At 44.3% G+C, this 18,343-nt stretch overlaps 1 protein-coding gene across 4 annotated transcripts in view; it reads left to right on the top strand.

Annotated features, from left to right (window-relative positions):
• TRAPPC8 (trafficking protein particle complex subunit 8) overlaps positions 1 to 7,307 on the top strand; it is a 97,680-nt gene extending 90,373 nt beyond the window's left edge. For all 4 annotated transcript variants that reach the window (XM_085889575.1, XM_085889577.1, XM_085889576.1 and 1 more), the window contains 3 exons: positions 744 to 883; positions 5,224 to 5,310; positions 5,520 to 7,307. In XM_085889575.1, coding sequence (XP_085745701.1) covers positions 744 to 883; positions 5,224 to 5,310; positions 5,520 to 5,772 — 480 coding nt within the window. In that variant the 3' untranslated portion in view covers positions 5,773 to 7,307. The remainder of the gene's footprint in view (positions 1 to 743; positions 884 to 5,223; positions 5,311 to 5,519) is intronic.
• The last annotated feature ends 11,036 nt before the right edge of the window (positions 7,308 to 18,343 follow it).

An 18,343-nucleotide genomic window follows, 5' to 3' on the forward strand; every position in this document is an offset into this window, starting at 1 on the left:
AACCACATTCACATGCACGCGCACGCACACACACACACACACACACACACACACACACACACACACACACACACACACACACACACACACACACACACACACACACACACACACACACAACGAACTAACCACACATAAACACCAAACTAACTGCACATGCATGCATACACACACTCATACAAACACACACTCATACAAACACACACACATACAAACATACACATACATACACACACACAAAGAACAAACTACACATAAACAAACACACACACATATATATATATATATATATATATATATATATATATATATATATATATATATATATATATATATATATATATATATATACATATATATATATATATATATATATATATATATATATATATATATACATACACACACACACACACACACACACACACACACACACACACACACACACCCATACAACAAACTAACTACACATACACATTCACACAACGAACCAACTACACATACACATTCACACAAACAGAGCTTCAGTTTCCCATCTGGAGATATACTTCAGATTTGCATTACATTGGATGTTGTAATTTTTTTTTTTTTTTTTTTTACAAACGTTCATACGCACACACTTGATCTCATTCAGCAGTTGCTCCCCGTGACTGCTTTTGCATTCCATCACAAAGGGTTAATCGCAAGTCAGAAGGTGATTTGAGGATGCAGCTCCACCTTCCTTTTCCTCGCTCTCGTCTTAGACTCCAGGTGGCTCCACGCCTTTCTTGGAGAAGTTGGCGCAAACGTCACTCAACGTGGCCCACGTGAGTCCAAACTTTTCCCTGGTGCGCTGCAGCTTCAGATTCTCTTCGGCCATCCGGCACAGCTTTAAGGATAAACGGTGAGCCAAAGTCTTGGAGGGGCACACTGGCCCATTCACCACGCAAATGGTATTTTAACTTTGCTTCATGAGCTGAAGGAAAACGAAATTTAAGATGCACAAACCGAAAATGCAGTTCTATATAAAGTGTGCGCTTCGGGAACACGTGATAACTGGTAGCTTGTATGGTTTGTGAGGGTTGCTGTGAGAATGAACGTACGTGCTATGCCAGGGTTTTTCAAAGTTTTTCATATCAAAGACTCTTAAATATGGTGAGCCTCAAGCCGAGGACCCCCCAACTAAAAATAAAAATAATAATAATAATACTTTGTGCCAGTACTTTGAGTGCAGATAATCCTGCCTCACACAAGGTTGTGGCAAATGTTGAAAAGCATTTCAGAGCCTTCTCAGCCAGGGCAGGATAGTCATTTCCCACATCGATCCAGAACTCTGACATGGGAAGGGCAGAGAACTTGATTTTCAAACCTCCTTCATTTGACATTTCAGTGAGTACCTTTTGCGACTTCAGATCGAGATGTGCACCTCGAGATGTGTCGACATAAAAACAAGTGGTGTATGGAAAAACAAACGAACGACAACAAATCTCGTGGAAAATTGATCGTTCCATAATGCAAATCTCGTGGAAAATTGATCGTTCCATAATGAAATGGACAGCATCCAGATTTTTTTGTTGTGACGGAATATTTATGTGGATAAATTGAGGGAAATCTACATTTCTGAAAAGAAAATAAAAGATCTGCAGCGCCTTCAAAAGGTATTCGCACTCCTTGACTTTTGTCACATTTTGTTGTGTTGCAGCCTAGAATTTAAAATGGATTAAACTTTAAAAAAAATTGCCACCCATCGACACAAAATACCCCATAATCAGGTCAGGTCAGGTATGGGAGCATGCGCCAGAGCAGCGCGTCGCTGCGTCCACTTTCTGCCGGTACTTCAGGGGCCTCCGTCTAGTCATCCCCCAGGCAGATGCCTGGCCCATCCCCATCTCCTTGAGATGCCGATCAACCTGCTGCAACCACGAGGCACGTGGTCGGCCCATTGGCCTCCTCCACTCACGAGACTCCCTCGCTGAGAGAATCTGGTGAGCAGGATCAACATCAGGAAAACGAGCCACATGTCCATACAGCCGCAGCCGACGCTCACGGACTATGCAGGTAACAAATCTCATTTGAGTCTCTCTCAGCAACCGCTCGTGGGACACAAAGTCCGACCAACGATAGCCAATAATTCTCCGAAGAGACCTGATACCAAAGGAATTAAGTATCCATCTCAGATCCTTGGTCAGAGTCCAAGTCTCACATCCATAGAGCAAGACTGGAAGCACCAAGGACATGAAGGCTCGGACTTTCATCATCCCGCACAGGTACCGGCAGCGCCACACCCCATTATCCAGTGAATCCATGACTCCCAGGCTCGATCCAGAAGTCTATTGACCTCTTACTCGCAGCAAGCAGAGACATTAATTTCATTGCCGAGGTAAGTGAATCTCTCCACGACCTCAACATCCTCACCACAAGCAGGCACAGACAGGACAGCATCATCCAAGATGTCATTGAAAGCCTGGATCTTAGTTTTGACTCAGGAAACCCATAATCCCAGCGGCTTCGACTCCTCATTCAGCACCTCAAAGGCCCCCAAAAGGATATCTAAAGTCTCCGCAAAGATGACTGCATCATCTGCAAAATGAAGGTCAGAGATCTTGACATTGCCAAACGATGCACCACAACTTGATCTCTCCGACATCCTCCCATTAATCCAGTCCATACAAGTGCTGAAAAGTGTGGGGGCCAGTACACACCCCTGACGAACTCCAGTAACAACTGGAAATAAGTCAGTGATGGTACCACCACATCTCACAGCGCTCTCAGTACCAGAGTAGAGTTCAGACATCGGATCGATCAGTTTTCGTGGCACCCCACGAAGGCCAAGAGTCCTCCAGAGGGCATCCCGATTCACTGACTCAAATGCTTTACAGAGATCAACATAAGCTGCAAGCAGCCCCAGCCGAAACTCTCGTCTGCGTTTGGTGAGGACCCTAAGAGCAAGGATACGGTCAATTGTTGACCTCTTTGGTGTAAAGCCTGACTGCTCCGGATGCTGGTGCTCAAGCAGATGGTGGCGAACCCTATCAATAATTATCTGAGCAAAGACCTGGCCCGGCACTGAGAGCAGCGTCACCCCTCGGTAGTTGTTGCAGTCTTGGCGATCACCCTTCCCTTTCCAGAGAGGGACAACAAGGCCCCTCTTCCAGTCAGTTGGGATGATGCCTGTGTTCCAGGCAGAGCACAGAACTGCATGCAACGACATGAGTGCAGTATTTCCACCAGCCTTGAGAAGTTCAGCATGGATGCTACAGATCCTTGGAGCTTTGCCCCATTTCAACCGGTTCACCGCAGCCTGTGTTTCCACAAGCGAAGGTGGACCACTTTTGATTGGAGGGTCAGCAACAGGGATTATAACACTCCTGACGTCCAACTCGACAGCTGGTGGATCAGCCTGGTCCAACCGCTCAAAGTAACCGGCCAGGCGGGCCTTCACTTCAGACTCCTCTGTCACGAGCCTACCACCCTCTGCTCTCACTGCAGTACACTGAGGGATGGGCTTGGATGAACGCAATGTGCGAATTCCCCTGTAAGCAGGATGAGAATCACCTGTCCACAGGTGATGCTCTACCCCCTCACAGATTCCTCGCACATAGGCCTCCTTGTCCACCCTGAGCACACGTACAGTTTTACGCCTCAGCTCCCTGAACAGCTCAGCTCTGCCATTCAGCCTGGCCCTGCGACTCTGGTCAATGGTATCCAGTGTCCTTTGAGAGACAAAATTCTTCTTTGCCCTGCGGTGAGTTCCAAGACATCCACCGGCAACATCAACGACGGTGGTCTTGAAGGCACTCCACAACTCTTCAGGACCTCCCAAAGCACCAAGACCCCCCAAATCTCCACTCAGCTTGTTCGCAAACTCCTCAGCTACCCTCTCATCCTTGAGCTTGCCAACATCCAGCTGAGGCTGGGATGGTACCATTCTCCTGGATTTAAGGTGCAACTTCAGAGTTCTTTCAACAAGCCGGTGGTCACTATTGAGGAACTGAGCACTCTGGTGGACCCTGCAATTCTGGATCATCCTCCAGCGACCATCAACGAGGACATGGTCAATCTCCTTTGCCACAACGCCAGCGTTGGAATACCAAGTCCAGTGATGAGCTTGTGGGCGCTGAAACAATGAACCAGCCACCTTCCGTCCATGACTTCTTGCAGTCAAGAAACTTTGTGCTATTCAGGTTCACAGTTCCAGACCCATGGGGACCAACACACGTCTCATTACCATCCCTATCAGTTCCAGTCGATGCATTGAAATCCCCCGACTCGAAGTGTATCTCGTCTGGGGCACTGATCAACCACAGACTCGAGCGTGGCATAGAATGCGTCCTTCACGGTAAGATCACTCGCCTCAGTCGGAGCATAAACAGAGACCAGGGAAATGACACCCAAAGAGTGACGAATCCTTAGTCTCATAATACACTCGCTGACTGGTGTTACCTCAATTATCATTTGAGTTAGCTCATTGGAAACAGCTACAGCAACTCCTTGGGCATGGTAACCATCAGAGCGACGAGACCAATAGTAGGTATAACCACCCACCATGATCTCGCCGCAATCCGGTCTCCGAATCTCAGAGAGTGCTGCAATACCGATGTCCAAACGCTTGAGCTCAGATGATAACACACAGAGGTGATCATCCTCTCTTCGGGACAGGACATTCCAGGCACCCACAAGAAGGGACTGCATCAGGTTAACCCAAGGAGACCACCGTCTGGTGGACAACACCTCAGCACCACTCCGACACACTATCCCGCAATCTGACCCGGGAGTTACCCCGTGGTTTCCCTCCTATCATCAAAGATTGGGGGTCCCGAAGGCTTTGCCCCAATCCCGTCATCCGGTGAGCTGCCCTGCGAAGGGAAACTGCACCGTAGGTACTCCCATGGACATGCTACGGTGCACGTCTCCACCACGACCCCATAATGAGAAAGTAAAAACCTGTTTTTCGAAATCTTTACAAACTAATTAAAATTGAAAAGCTGAAATGTCTTGCGTCGAGAAGTATTTTCACTGAAAAGTGGCCTCGAGGCAGTTCCCAGATTTTGCCTTGCTTGTGGGCTGTCGGTGCCAACAGGTAACCATTAATGAGTGAAAAGTAAATGGGTAAATTTTTTAATTTTTTTTTAATTTTGGCGTCCTCTTTCAGCTTGCCGTGGACACCCCTAACCCCCCCCCCCCCGAGGTCCTTGGACTCGGGTTTTAAAATCACATTGCTATGTGGCGTGGCGTGGCGTGCAGGCTGTGCACCCTTCCGGTGGTGCTTGTGCTGTATAACTGCTGCACGGATCCATTGCATGTCATTGTCAACTCAAGCACGTCACCTAGGTAAGCACACCTAGCTCTTCCTTCACCCTATCTTCTGTCACACTCCTGATGAAATGGAAACCATAATGCATCATCAATCAGTTGGGTTTTAAGACCAGAACACTCACATTGGGGGGGCATTGAACCATTGTATTGACTGGGGGATGTCATCTCTTTCTTTCCTCATGCCAAACAATTTTGTTTTTGTCCCTCATCCCTTCTGATTGCAGCCCACAATTAGCACAGGCCGCTTTCACCTGGATTGGCTGTGTTCTCCATCGTCTCTCTCTTCCTCCTCTTTCTTCACGCCACTTGCCACTCCAAGCCTGTTTCCCCCAGCCAGGCGTCTTCGACCTTGCTACGGTGCACGTCTCCGCCACGACCGCAGACACGGTTGCTGCGAGCACCGGGCCACATGCGGACTTCATCCAGCAGCAGCTCCTGGCACCAGCCTATGTCATTGTTGAGAATGCAGACTGCTGAATCTCCTCGTGTCTGTCCATCTGTCTGACACCACTAACACTCGCTTTTCTATGTTTACCTCCTTGTACCTCTGCTCCTCGACCTACTGAATCGTCTCGCTTCTTTCATATTCTAGGTTTCTTAATTTCTTATTTTTCTTTTTTTTTCCTTCCACAATCTTCACCTCATCATTTTAAGGCCTTTTACTCTTCCATCCTGAAATGATCAGCTCGTCACATCTGCACATTTCACACCATCTGCCTTTCTTTGGTCTAATATATCTCCTGCCTACTTGTAGATAAACTATTTGCCTTTTTCAACAAATGTTTAAAAACCCTGCTGCTTCAAGGGCATCTGTAATGGTCCAGCTATTCCTGTGGTGTCCGTTGAATTATTATTATTATTATTATTTTTTAATTGTCGGAAAACGATGATGCACATTTGCTTCCTCGTTGTTCATCCATATTTAGATTTCTGTGTTGTCTGGTTCTCTCATTTCTGTTCACGGTGTTTCATGAGGGATTATCCAGAGGCGGATGGAAGGTGGAGATACGCAGAGGAGGCTGGTGGAGAAACGAGGCACTCCTGTTGACCCTCCTCTCGTGAGGCATCATGGAAGTCACAGCAAATGATTGCTGAGACCACCTCCAACACAAGGAACCCGTAATCGGATGGGATATCTGGAGAGCTGGCTCAACAAAATCAAGTTAAATAACCTTCGTTTGGCGGGGTTTCCACAAGCCACAGTAAAAATGCAGATCGTGCCACTCTTTCCGGTCTAAATTAACGCGCAAGAGGTGGAGGTGGTTTAGGGTGTGGCTAAATTCTGCTGAGGTGGTGGACCTTTTTTGAAATTGTGTGATTTGAAGGATAGACGATCAACGCGCCCGAGGGTGAAACGGCTTTCTCATTTCTTTGTCTCGGAAGAACACGTTTTTGTGGACGACGGCACTGCGAACTGTTGTACGAGCAGCATTATTCGGGATACAGTGGCATTGATTGATGTCATCGGTAAATGTCTCAGAGCAGCAGTCCCGCGGTCGGTTTCATTCCATTCACAGTGCCACTCTTAGCACAGTGGCGTGGTAAGCACACAGTTTGTTGTGCTCATGCTGGAGTCGTCCAGAAAGGTCGTGAAGTGTAAATAGAGTTTGTTGTGATGGAGAAGTTGGCATTGCACAGGCTTTTTAACCATAGGCTGGTATAAGGAGAGGCTTGAGATTGCTTGTGGTGTCAAACTACGAGGGATGTTTGGTTGGTGGTCGGGTGAAGGGGTGCTGGAGTTAATTTTTCAGCTTCCTGTGGATATTTCTTGATGATGAGAACAAGACTCCTCCCAGCCTTTTCTGCCTCTGCCACATGCCCTGTCGGCACTCTGCATCCATTTAAAGATGGATGAATTGTGCGGTCAGAGTGTGTATGCACAAAGTGCTGCCGTTTGTTTCTGGGGTGGTTTATGCTCTGATTTGACCAAGGCCTGTTTTTTTGCACGAATTGCGCTGTATGTATACTTTTATGAGTGGAGCGACAGGAAATAAACTCGATTTCAATCCATACCCATAGTTTCCAATGTTGCATTTTTGCATTTGGTGGTTTTGAACTTGTTTTTTGTTTGCATCAATCACGACGTGCCCTTTTGATATCTAGTTTGGGGAATGTCTTGATTATGGGTGAAATAGTTTGTGGTTACACATGCTATTATTATATTGTGCTTACATCTGATTATGAAATGTATCAAAGCTCCCAAGGGGAGAGGGGTGGGGTGTGTGAAAAGTAGGGGTGGGGTGTGAAAAGTAGGGTGCGTACCTCTGTCACCCTGCCAGCCCCACACTGGCATTGGTTATCTAATTCCGTCAAGTCTTGTCCGGCTTGTGGTGGCCGACTTGTGGGTAAGGATGTTATACATCCAGATGGCAGAAAATATTATTTTTTTATTTTAAGAATAAAACACAACCAGACTACCTCTGTCTGGTGTGTGCACAACACTACCTATGTGTTGTGTGTGCAACACAACCAGACATAGGTAGTTCCACTGAGGAAGGGGGAACCCAAACCTATTTTTGTGGAAGTTGTTTCCAAAGATGAAACCACTTTTTGGGATTTAAATCCCCCATTCAATGGATTCCGGCCCATCAACTTGCATAATGGTTGCCAACCTATGGTTTCCGTACTTTTTAACGCTGAGTGTGAAGCAAGGAAACAGCATGTAGCATTTTAAAATCTCAGTTGGGTTTCGAACCACCGACCTTCCCGATTTACAGCACTCTATCCATTACATCATCTCCGCTTAAGGAAACCTCCTCCTCCGTGTGCAACACAAGGCTGCAGGTTGCATCATTTGCTGAGGGCATGGCGTGCCGCTGATGCAGTTCCCCGATTACCAGTACACTGGTACTCATTTCACCAACCTCAGAAGAATGACAGGCTGAGTCAACCACACCTGGTGTTGATTCAACGACCGACAGGCTCAAGCTCATGATCCTAACATCCCAAGCCAGCCACCGTTACCACTAAGCAAACACCAGGCTTCTGTTAAGGAAACCATCTGTTGGCATGGCCTTAAAACAGGAAATTGTCGAAGTAATAAGGAACTATCAATGTTGCTTTCAATTAAACATTTCAGTAAAGACTGGGGTTAAACAAACGACTCATAAAACTAACATTACAGTTTACTTGTTTTAAAGGAGACCTAAGACAAGAAGTGCTTGTTTGACTGAATTTGTCTTTAGTCTTGGGAACCAACTTAATTTGCTATAAAATCTACAGCAAAGCCAGTCAGGATATAAAGAACTGCAATTCACACTTTTTTTTTAACCTGATTTTCCTCGATTTCCCATTCTTTTCTGCAGTTTCAATTGCAAATTGTAAGAATAGTAGAGTAAATTTGTGGTTTGACCCCCCAAAAAATTGATACAAAAGGTTTTTCAACGGTTTTGGGTAGGTTTTGACCTCCAAAATAACATACTAAAAATCTACTCAAATCCACCTACCGGAAAGGGCCTATTTTCAAGATGGCGTCCAAAATGGCCGCCGTGGGCTTAAATTTCCATAGAATGTGCAATAGCTGGCCTACATTTGTGATTTGTGTCAACCTCTGTTTTGGAGGTCAACAAATCCAATGAAACCATTTTCAAAGCTGATCAGTGATGGGAAAAACCTTAAATCCAAGATGGCGTCCAAAATGGCCACCATGGGCATAAAATTGCTACTAAATTGTCAATAAATACCGTGCATGTGTGATATGTCTTTCTATGTGTTGGCGGTCAACAAATCCACTGATATTTTCAAAGTTGATCGGTGATGGAAAAGCCTTAAATTCAAGACGGCGTCCAAAATGGCCCCCCAAAATGGCCGCCATGGGCATAAATTTGCTACTAAATTGTCAATAAATGCTGTGCTTGTGTGATGTATGTGTCGATTTCTATGTTTTGGAGGTCAACAAATCACCTGATATCATTTTCAGAGTTGACTAGTGATGGTAAGGCCTTAAATCCAAGATGGTGTCCAAAATGCCCCCCCCCCCCAAATGGCCACCATGGGCGTGTACTTGTTTTAAAACAGGCAATAAATGGACTACATTTGTAGTGTTTGTGTTTATTCCTATGTTTTGGAGGTCATGCCCAATCCTTCAAATAGTGTCTACCTGAAAAGTTGTCCCGTGTGTAGTGATCAGAATTAATTAACCATCTTGTGTATAACAAATAAAAATATGCTTTGGTAATTTAGAAAGTAATAAATTAATCGGCTCTCACAATGATCACCATTTCCTCTAGAACGTACTTTCAATTAAAATGCCTTCAAGTTAGGGTAAATCGAAAACATCAACGAAAGTTCGTTCATTGAAGTAGTATTTACCATAGATAAACTATGCTTCCTCTTCGTCCTCCGATACTGTCTTGTTGAAAGGATTTTCGCAGGTATCAAGTTGACAGGGTCCGCAGATGCTGTGGCATGGCAGACCGTATCCCCTACAGCTACAGCGACTTGTTCTACAGCCAGTTATGCAGTTGCATCGGATCATCTTCAACAACTTTTCTGGAGCAGCGTCCTTGTCTGACATGACTGGAACTAGTTTATTGTCCTCCAGTTTCCAACCCCAGTCTGTTGCCTTCAAGTTTCCGTTCCTCCCCATCCAGACCATAATCTGATAGTATACTCTCAGAGAGTGAAACCTTGTTGAAGACGCTGTTGGTGGCAGACTTTCTGGGGTGACAAACGACTTAGCTGAAGCCAGTTTCTTCACAAAGACATTATATCGCAACTTGGCGAGGGAATCACAGGGATGTCCTCCAAATAATACTTTCATGGCATTGTTGCCGTTTTTCACGACCATGTCTCTTGTTTGGTTGGGGACAAGGAAAGTGTTTGCACAAGTCTTGATTGCTGAATCCCCCTTTGCCAGTTTCTGAAATGCTGACTTTTTTCCAATTCCAAATACTCGAGATGTCGAGTCACACCCAGTGAAGGCATGAAGGAAGAGAAGATGTGGGCACAGCTCTTCACCCAAGGATACTTTCAGCTGGTTGATATTGTGCACCTTCCAGTTCCTGGATGAATTGTCAGAACGAAAATACAGTTCTTTGCTGTCGACGCTAGCGTAATGCAATAATAGCACCAACAGATCTGTATCTTCTCCAATCAGGGTAGTTGATTGTTGGTATGACAATGTCACTGCCGCTTTTACTATGTCTACATCGGCATCCCCTGGTGCATGAATTACGTTCAAGCCAATTTTCTTCATTTCCTCACTGATGAGGTTGATGAGCTGTTGCTTGTTGGAGCTCCTGGAAAGGAACTCATCCTTTTTGCCAGAGAATTCTGTTCCAGGTGTGAAGCTGACTTCGGGATGAACAATATGGCCACGGCACTTGTGTGTATTGTCCTTAATAGATGGTCCATCATCATAACCATCAAAAACGACTGTTGCTTTTCCATAGTGACGAATAGTGAAGTCAGCATACGACTTGGCTATCACGTTGAAACTGTCCCCGGCTGTCCATGACAAACGATGCAGCAAGGAGTCACCATCAAGAACATAGTGCTCAGTTTGGGGAACAGAGTCAGACACGGTATCATTTGACACTTTGGCAGAATGGTCTCTGATAGCTTGAACCAATTGAGGTTTGTCAGCCTTTCTGAAAATACCTATACCCTCAAACAGGGCAGGGGGAAATAGGCTCAGCTCATAGCCCATGACATCTTCCAACGAAATGTCTCCTGTTTTTGACACAACAAGAAATCTTTGAAAGAGTAGAGCAGGGTCAATTGCTCTGTCTGGACCAAGTTTGACTGAAGATACATCTCCAAGTGTTTTGGCTCTGTCTTTTCGTTTGAAGGAAGATGTGAAAGTGGGTTTATTGACCATACTTTCCATAATCTTCTCTCCAACAGACTTATGCTCGTGGACATTCACATCCGACGCGGCCACCACTCCAGTCACAACATTTCTTAGTGAGGGATCTGGAGAAAACGGAGAGCATTCACTGAGTTTTGAACTGATTTTGGCTAGGTCAGAAGCATTGATTTCCATCCTTGGGCCACTAGATTCCTTGTGTTGTTCACTAGTCGTGTACAAAAGATCAGTGAATTCCTGCATCGCACTGTTATATTCCGACGTGACCGGCATTGACATTGTCCATAGAGACCGTTGTTCTTCACCCATCCCACTTCCGCGTGTTAGGCCACCAGTGCTCTTCAGGGATCTCATCAAGGTCTGTTCGATGACAAGATCAGGGCTTAGACCCGCCCAGAACTTATTATGCCATCCATTTTGGACGCCATCTTGGATTTAAGGCTTTCCCATCACTGATCAACTTTGAAAATGATTTCAATAGATTTGTTGACCTCCGAAACATAGAAATTGACACAAAAATCGCAAATATAGGCCAACTAGTGCCCATTCTATGGCAATTTTAGCCCACGGTGGCCATTTTGGACGCCATCTTGAAAATAGGCCCTTTCCGGTAGGTGGATTTGAGTAGATTTTTAGTATGTTATTTTGGAGGTCAAACCCGACCCAAAACCAGTAAAAAACCTTTTGTATCAATTTTTTTGGGGTAAGGCTATTTTTTGTTGTAGATTTACCCGACTAGAAGTACTCCCAAACCGATTGATTGGATGGTATCCTGGTGTTGCCTTAACGGTTAAGGTGGCTGGCTCTAAGATCTTGGGGTTCTTGAGTTTGAGCCCCTGTCGGGCTGTTGAAATAACACCAGGTGGGTTGACACAGCCTGCCATCCTCAGGTCGGAAAAAATGAGTACCAGCTTGCGAGTAAGGGGGACACTGCATCAGCGATACAACCGTGCTCCCAGCAATGATACAACCAGCAGCCACATGTTCCTCATGACATATTTGGATAGTGAGATTCAAGATCTGTGCTTTGCTCTCATGAGAGCAAACCAATGTCTCTCATGATGAATCTGTTTGAGCATCTGCAATATCGAGTGTTTCTCGCCATTTTGGTTGGTTGTTTCGTCGTGAACACAATACCAACAAGAAAAAGAGCAAGTGGAGATTGCAGACCCTCGCCAGGACTTCTTTTGTGTGGCGTTTGTGTACTGATAATTCTATAACTGCCAGTTTATAACTGTTGGCAGTGATGACCAGGTACCAAGACATCCCTCTTTCATTGGATACCTGACCCTGACCCATGACATTTTAAAATTATTATTGAATTGAATTCAGAATGGGATTAAAATAAATTAAATTCAAATCAAATGGAAGACCAAATAGGTACAGTCCTGCATTGGAGTAATCAGAAGGAACCTGAACAAGTAAAAAGCAAAGATGAAGTCATCAGGAGGAATCTGAATCGGATTCACATTTCAGCTGCTACTCCTCTACCCTCAAACCCATCCAGACACAGCCAAGTGAGTCTTATTCGAGAGAAAAAAAGCAAAAAATCCATATCAAAACAATTAAATCATTCTGGCTTCCAGACCATGCATCCGATCAGGTTGAAATTTAAAACATGTATTCCCATCACTACTCGATCATAATCAGTGTGACCACTCCTCTTTCATAAATGCCAAGGTGAGCCAATGAAAAAAGCCAAGAATAAACAAGGTTTTGGAAAAGCAATGATAATAGAAAATATACGCCAAGAAAACTTAAAGGAAACCAAGACGCCAAGTTGAACAACGAATCACCAAGATCTTGTGAAAAAAGCCAAGGAGTGGTCACACTGATCATAATTGTGAAGTTTCATGTTGATTGATTAAGTGGTTGCAGAGAAAACGTAATTTAATATTTTTGTTCAATCAAATATGGCAGCCAAACCATGACAGATCAATTATTCCTCAACAAACTTGTACACCCATGGCTTGGGGAACATTTGTGTGAAGTTTCCCCTCGATCCGTCCAGCCGTTCTGGAGAAGGTTTTTTATAGATTTCAGGGTAAATCCAATATGACTGCCAAACCATGTGACCTATGTCATACACTACATGGCCAAAAGTATGCGGACACCCCTTCTAATTAGTGTATTTGGCTATTTCAGCCAAACCCATTGCTGACAGGTGTATAAAATGAAGCACACAGCCATGCAATCTCCATAGACAAACATTGGCAGTGGAATGGGCCACACTGCAAAGCTCAGTGACTTTCAATGTTACACCGTCATAGAATGCCACTTTTCCAACAAGTCAGTTCGTCAAATTTCTGCCCCGATCAACTGTAAGTGCTGTTATTGTGAAGTGGAAATGTCTTGGAGCAACAACAGCTCAGCCGCGAAGTGGTAGGCCACACAAGCTCACAGAACGGGACCGCCGAGTCCTGAAGTGCGAAGCACGGATAAATCGTCTGTCGTCGGTTGCTAACACTCACTTCGAGGTTCAAACTGACACTGGAAGCAACGTCAGCACAAGTACTGTTCGTCAAGAGCTTCATGAAATGGGTTTCCATGGCTGAGCAGCCACACACAACCCTAAGATCACCATGTGCAATGCCAAGCGTCAAATGGAGTGGTGTAAAGCTCACCGCCATCGGACTCTGAAGAAGTGGAAACGCGTTCTCTGGAGTGATGAATCACGCTTCACCATCTCGCAGTCTGACGGACGAATCTGGGTTTGGTGGATGCCAGGAGCACGCTACCTACCCGAATGCATAGTGCCAACTGGTAAAGTTTGGTGGAGGAGGAATAATGGTCTGGGACTGTTTTTCATGGTTCGGGCTCGACCCTTTAGTTCCAGTGAAGGGAAGTCAACGCTACAGCATACAATGACATTCCAGATGATTCTGTGCTTCCAACTTTGTGGCAACAGTTTGGGGAAGACGCTTTCCTGTTTCAGCATGCCCCCATGCACAAAGCGAGGTCAATACAGAAATGGTTTGTCGAGATCGGTGTGGAAGAACTTGACTTCGGTATGAATTGGAATGCCGACTGCGAGCCAGACCTAATCACCCAACATCAGTGCCTGACCTCATTAATGCTCTTGTGGCTGAATGGAAGCATATCCCCGCAGCAATGTTCCAACATCTAGTGGAAAGCTTCCCAGAAGTGGAGGCTGTTATAGCAGCAAAGGGGGACCAACTCCATATTAATGGCCATGATTTTGGAATGAGATGGACGAGTAAGTGTCCACATACTTTTGGCCATGTAGTGGTACGTGTGTGAAACTTTTGTTCCTCATGGATAGGTGGTCACACATGTAAAGTTTTGCTTCGATCTGTTCAGCCACTTCAGAGAAGAAGATTTTGAAGGTTAAAATAAAACAAAAATAATATGGCTGCTGAAGCACGTGACTGATGACGTCATCACTTTTTTTTCTTCTGTGGACCATTTTATCCCTAGATGACCCTCAATTTTCATACTGATCAGATGTAGCATTCTACATATGCAATTATGACGTCATAACGAAGGCACCTTGACGTCGTCAAAAAATCACGCCTATTCCCATGAGGAGTACTTTGCCATGTGCCAAGTTTAAATTTTTTCCTTGGTGTGGTTTCAGTTTTTCAAACATGGCTGCCACACACACCACGTGACCTAAGACGTCATGATGATTAAAACATTCCACATGAGAAGTCGCACCTTTTAGTCAGGTTCCTTGTGTAATTTCGTTGGATTTTTTTGGAGAGCAGCAAACCTATAGATTTTTGAGAAGTTTAAAATCCACATAAATAAAAAAAATGATGTTTCACATTTTTTTTCAACTTTTGGAAAGGTCGTTTTGGGGTGAAAAACGCTTTTTTTTAATTCCGATTTTAAAAAATCTGAAACGATACAAAATAACCACCTGATGATGGATTACTATTAAATGGCTAACAATGGATTTTATAAGATAATAAAATGTTGCATGTTGACTGTCGGTTGCCATGGAAACAGCATTTTTGGAGTGGAATTGCCATTTTTTAAATATACATTTTTAAAAATATTTTCCATCGGATGGCCGAAATAATTGTTAAATATAGTGACCGTGACTAACTTACACATAAGGCCAAAAAAAAAAATGTTGCATTGGCGTAACCCGCCCGACCCTAAAAATTCCGCCGACCCTACGTTTTTTTTTTTGTTTTTTTGCTAGATAGCAAAAAAAAAATAAAAAAAAATAAAAAAATAAAAATAAAAACGAAAAATTTTGCCGACCCTATTTTATTGCTATTTTTGTTGTTTTGCTGTCGTTTTCAAGTATCTTGTTGATTGCGATCGCGATCTCAAAAATCCGGAAGTGTTTCGGACAGAACCCGCCGACAAAAAGGGTGGTACTCGAGCCGGGGGAGATTTTGGGAGGGATTTATTAGGAAAAAAAAAAAAAAATAAAAAAGATCCCGACCGACCTACCCTATTTTTCAGTGACCCGTTACGCCAATGCAACATTTTTTTTTTTTTTGGCCTAAGTATGATGATTTTCAAGTATTGGAACAGTTGGTTGCCATGGAAACGGCCATCTGTGCAATGAAACATTGGTGTGTCTGTTGTTCAATATCAGAAGGTTTCGGCACCTTCAGTCGTAAAACGTTTGATTTTAAGTTTTGTAGTTTGATGTATTGTAAGTGTGATCTTGTGGGGAACATAGGTGACACCACGTCGCGACGCCATGACATCGCCTCAGGTTACGTACGGTTGCTGGGCGTGGCATGACGTCGTGATGTGGCGCGGCGTGTGTCCAAGCACGTGCAGCACTATGACGTCATTTTCAGTTCGCTTCGTTTATTCTCGATTTATTCATGACGGTTTACTTCGGAGCTTCGTTTCATCATATTCGGTTTTCAACACCTTTCTTCCTTTTTTCGGTAAGTTCTGATCGCCTTTGAGGCGGATGTACCTTTTTGTCATTTTATGTTCTTCTGTATGGGGTAGGATTATGGTTTGCATGGCCACGGGGTTGGAGGTTTTAATTGTGTTTCCTGTTAGACTAGGAGTTGGAAGTCGGACAGTCGACATGTTATAGCTATGTGTTTATCCTTTTTCTATTATTTCAGGTTGATCTTTAAATATGTCCTTATTTGCTGATTCGTGCTTTCATTTATCCGGAAAGAAAGTCACCATCAATGTAATCAGTCACTGACGTATTTTGTTCCATTGGATTAACTGCTGTATAATAGGATAGGATTAGGTTAACTTTGTGCCCAGGGGTTGGAATTACAGAGGGAGTCTATTTGGAGTTTCTATTTAGTTTACTGACATGCAGTTAGTGCGTATTGTTGATTTCCCACTAATCTCTGCTTTTATTTTATTCAGGTAATTTTACGTCTTAGTAGCGGTTTATATTTTGGATTCTAATAAAGTTCTATCATTGCGACATTTACCCGCATCTTCCGTTTAAATCACATAAGTTTAGGTCAATAAATTAGTCAAAGAAAATAAGGATGTTGATTTTCTCATCTGTTTGTTTTTTATGGTGATGAATGTTATTTGTGCCCTTGATACGACCCTAGACATCGGCACAGCCCGAGTTTTATAGGCTGTATCACGTATGACAGATTTGACATTCATGAGCTGACGATTTATTTTTATATTTGCAGGACCAACAACATGATGGATGAAGTACCACTGAGTGACAAGGATTCATGCCAGACGAAAGGATCAACAAACTGGACAAAATGTGTCCTGTGCCAAGATAATTCTTCCCTGAAAGGGTTCTTGGTGTTGCAACCAAAAGTGGAGTCGTTCTGCCGTTTGATCGAGACAATAGAGGAGCGAGCCACTTTACAGGATGGTGATTATGTACAGATTCATAAACGACGAGAGGGGATGTCAGCAGAACTGTTGCAAAAGGAGAAGACTGTCTGGCACCGAACATGTTATTCCAACGCAACTCACAAGGACCAAATTCGTTGTGCCAGGGTTCGTTATGATCAGGCACTATCATCAGGGTCGCATATCGCCAAAGGGCCAGGTCGAAAGAGAAAAATGCCCGAAGTATGTCTGGAGTCGTCAAGCTCCTCCACACCATTCACTCGGTCATCCACAGACCCCGATGACAAGGCTTTGTGCTTCTTTTGCCAGAAGACCGATGGTCGACCTATTTACCTTGTACGGAGTGACAGTGCGGGCAAATCGCTGAGAGAAGCTGTTGATCCGAACCCTGTTTTTATGTCTCGATTGAACACTGCTATAGCGCCAAGTGATGCACATGCAATTGACGTTATGTACCACAGGTCTTGCTGGACGAAACGTGTCTTCCATGTTTTGCGAGATCACGACACCAAAGGAGAGAAGGATAAAGCATCAATGACACAAGTTGTGAGTTTAATTGAACTGATCAACTTGGTAGATGTCCTAACCAAGCAGCAAACTCAACTCCGTATGGAGGACATCGAGACAACTTATGTTAACCTTCTTGGTGGTAAAGATGCCTTCGAACATCATGTACCCACGTTCAGTAGAAAATGACTGAAGAATAGAATCTTACAGGCGTTACCCAATGTAAGGTCAGTGCTCCAAAAGAACAGACGGAAATCTTCTATTCTCTATTCACCTGAGACATGCGAGGAAGATATGGTCAATGCTAGCATTACAAATGACGATACAATGGACCATATGGATGCTATATACAAAGCAGCTCTGCTTGTTCGCAAAAGTCTCGAGAACTTCTCCACCAAGGACCAACAAGATGAAAATATACAAGTTTCTAGCAGTGAACACGACGTCCCCAGAGAGCTTAAGGCAATGGTACGTTGGATAATGCTTGGCCCAGTGGACGAGATGCAATCAGAAGCACGGACAAATGTTGTGGACATATCAGTATTAACTGTAAGCCAAAGCATCATGTACGGCCTCAAGTCTAGGAGGCAGGCAATGTTCAAACCACGGAACGAATCTGCTCTATTCCGTCCGCAACGTCAAAGGGAAAATCCTAATGTTATCGGTACGGCTCGAGCCGTCCACCATGACACAAGGAATAAAAAGATGGAAGACCTTCTCAATGCACAGGGGTACTGTGTTCCATACAGCCGAATCTTGCTTCTTGAGACATCGATTGCAAATGCTGTGGTTAAAAATACCACACTATTCCAAGGACTGTATGTTCCACCAATTCTCAAGCGAGGACGACTTCCGGTCTTTGGCTTCGACAATACTGACTTTGCTGAGGATACTCCTCGTGGCAAAGACACAACTCATGGAGCCATTATAGTAGTGTTTCAGAAG

This window comes from Eptatretus burgeri, chromosome 7 (assembly GCF_056783735.1).
Source record: "Eptatretus burgeri isolate ZD-2024b chromosome 7, Ebu_testis_v1, whole genome shotgun sequence".
Lineage (NCBI taxonomy): Eukaryota > Metazoa > Chordata > Myxini > Myxiniformes > Myxinidae > Eptatretus > Eptatretus burgeri.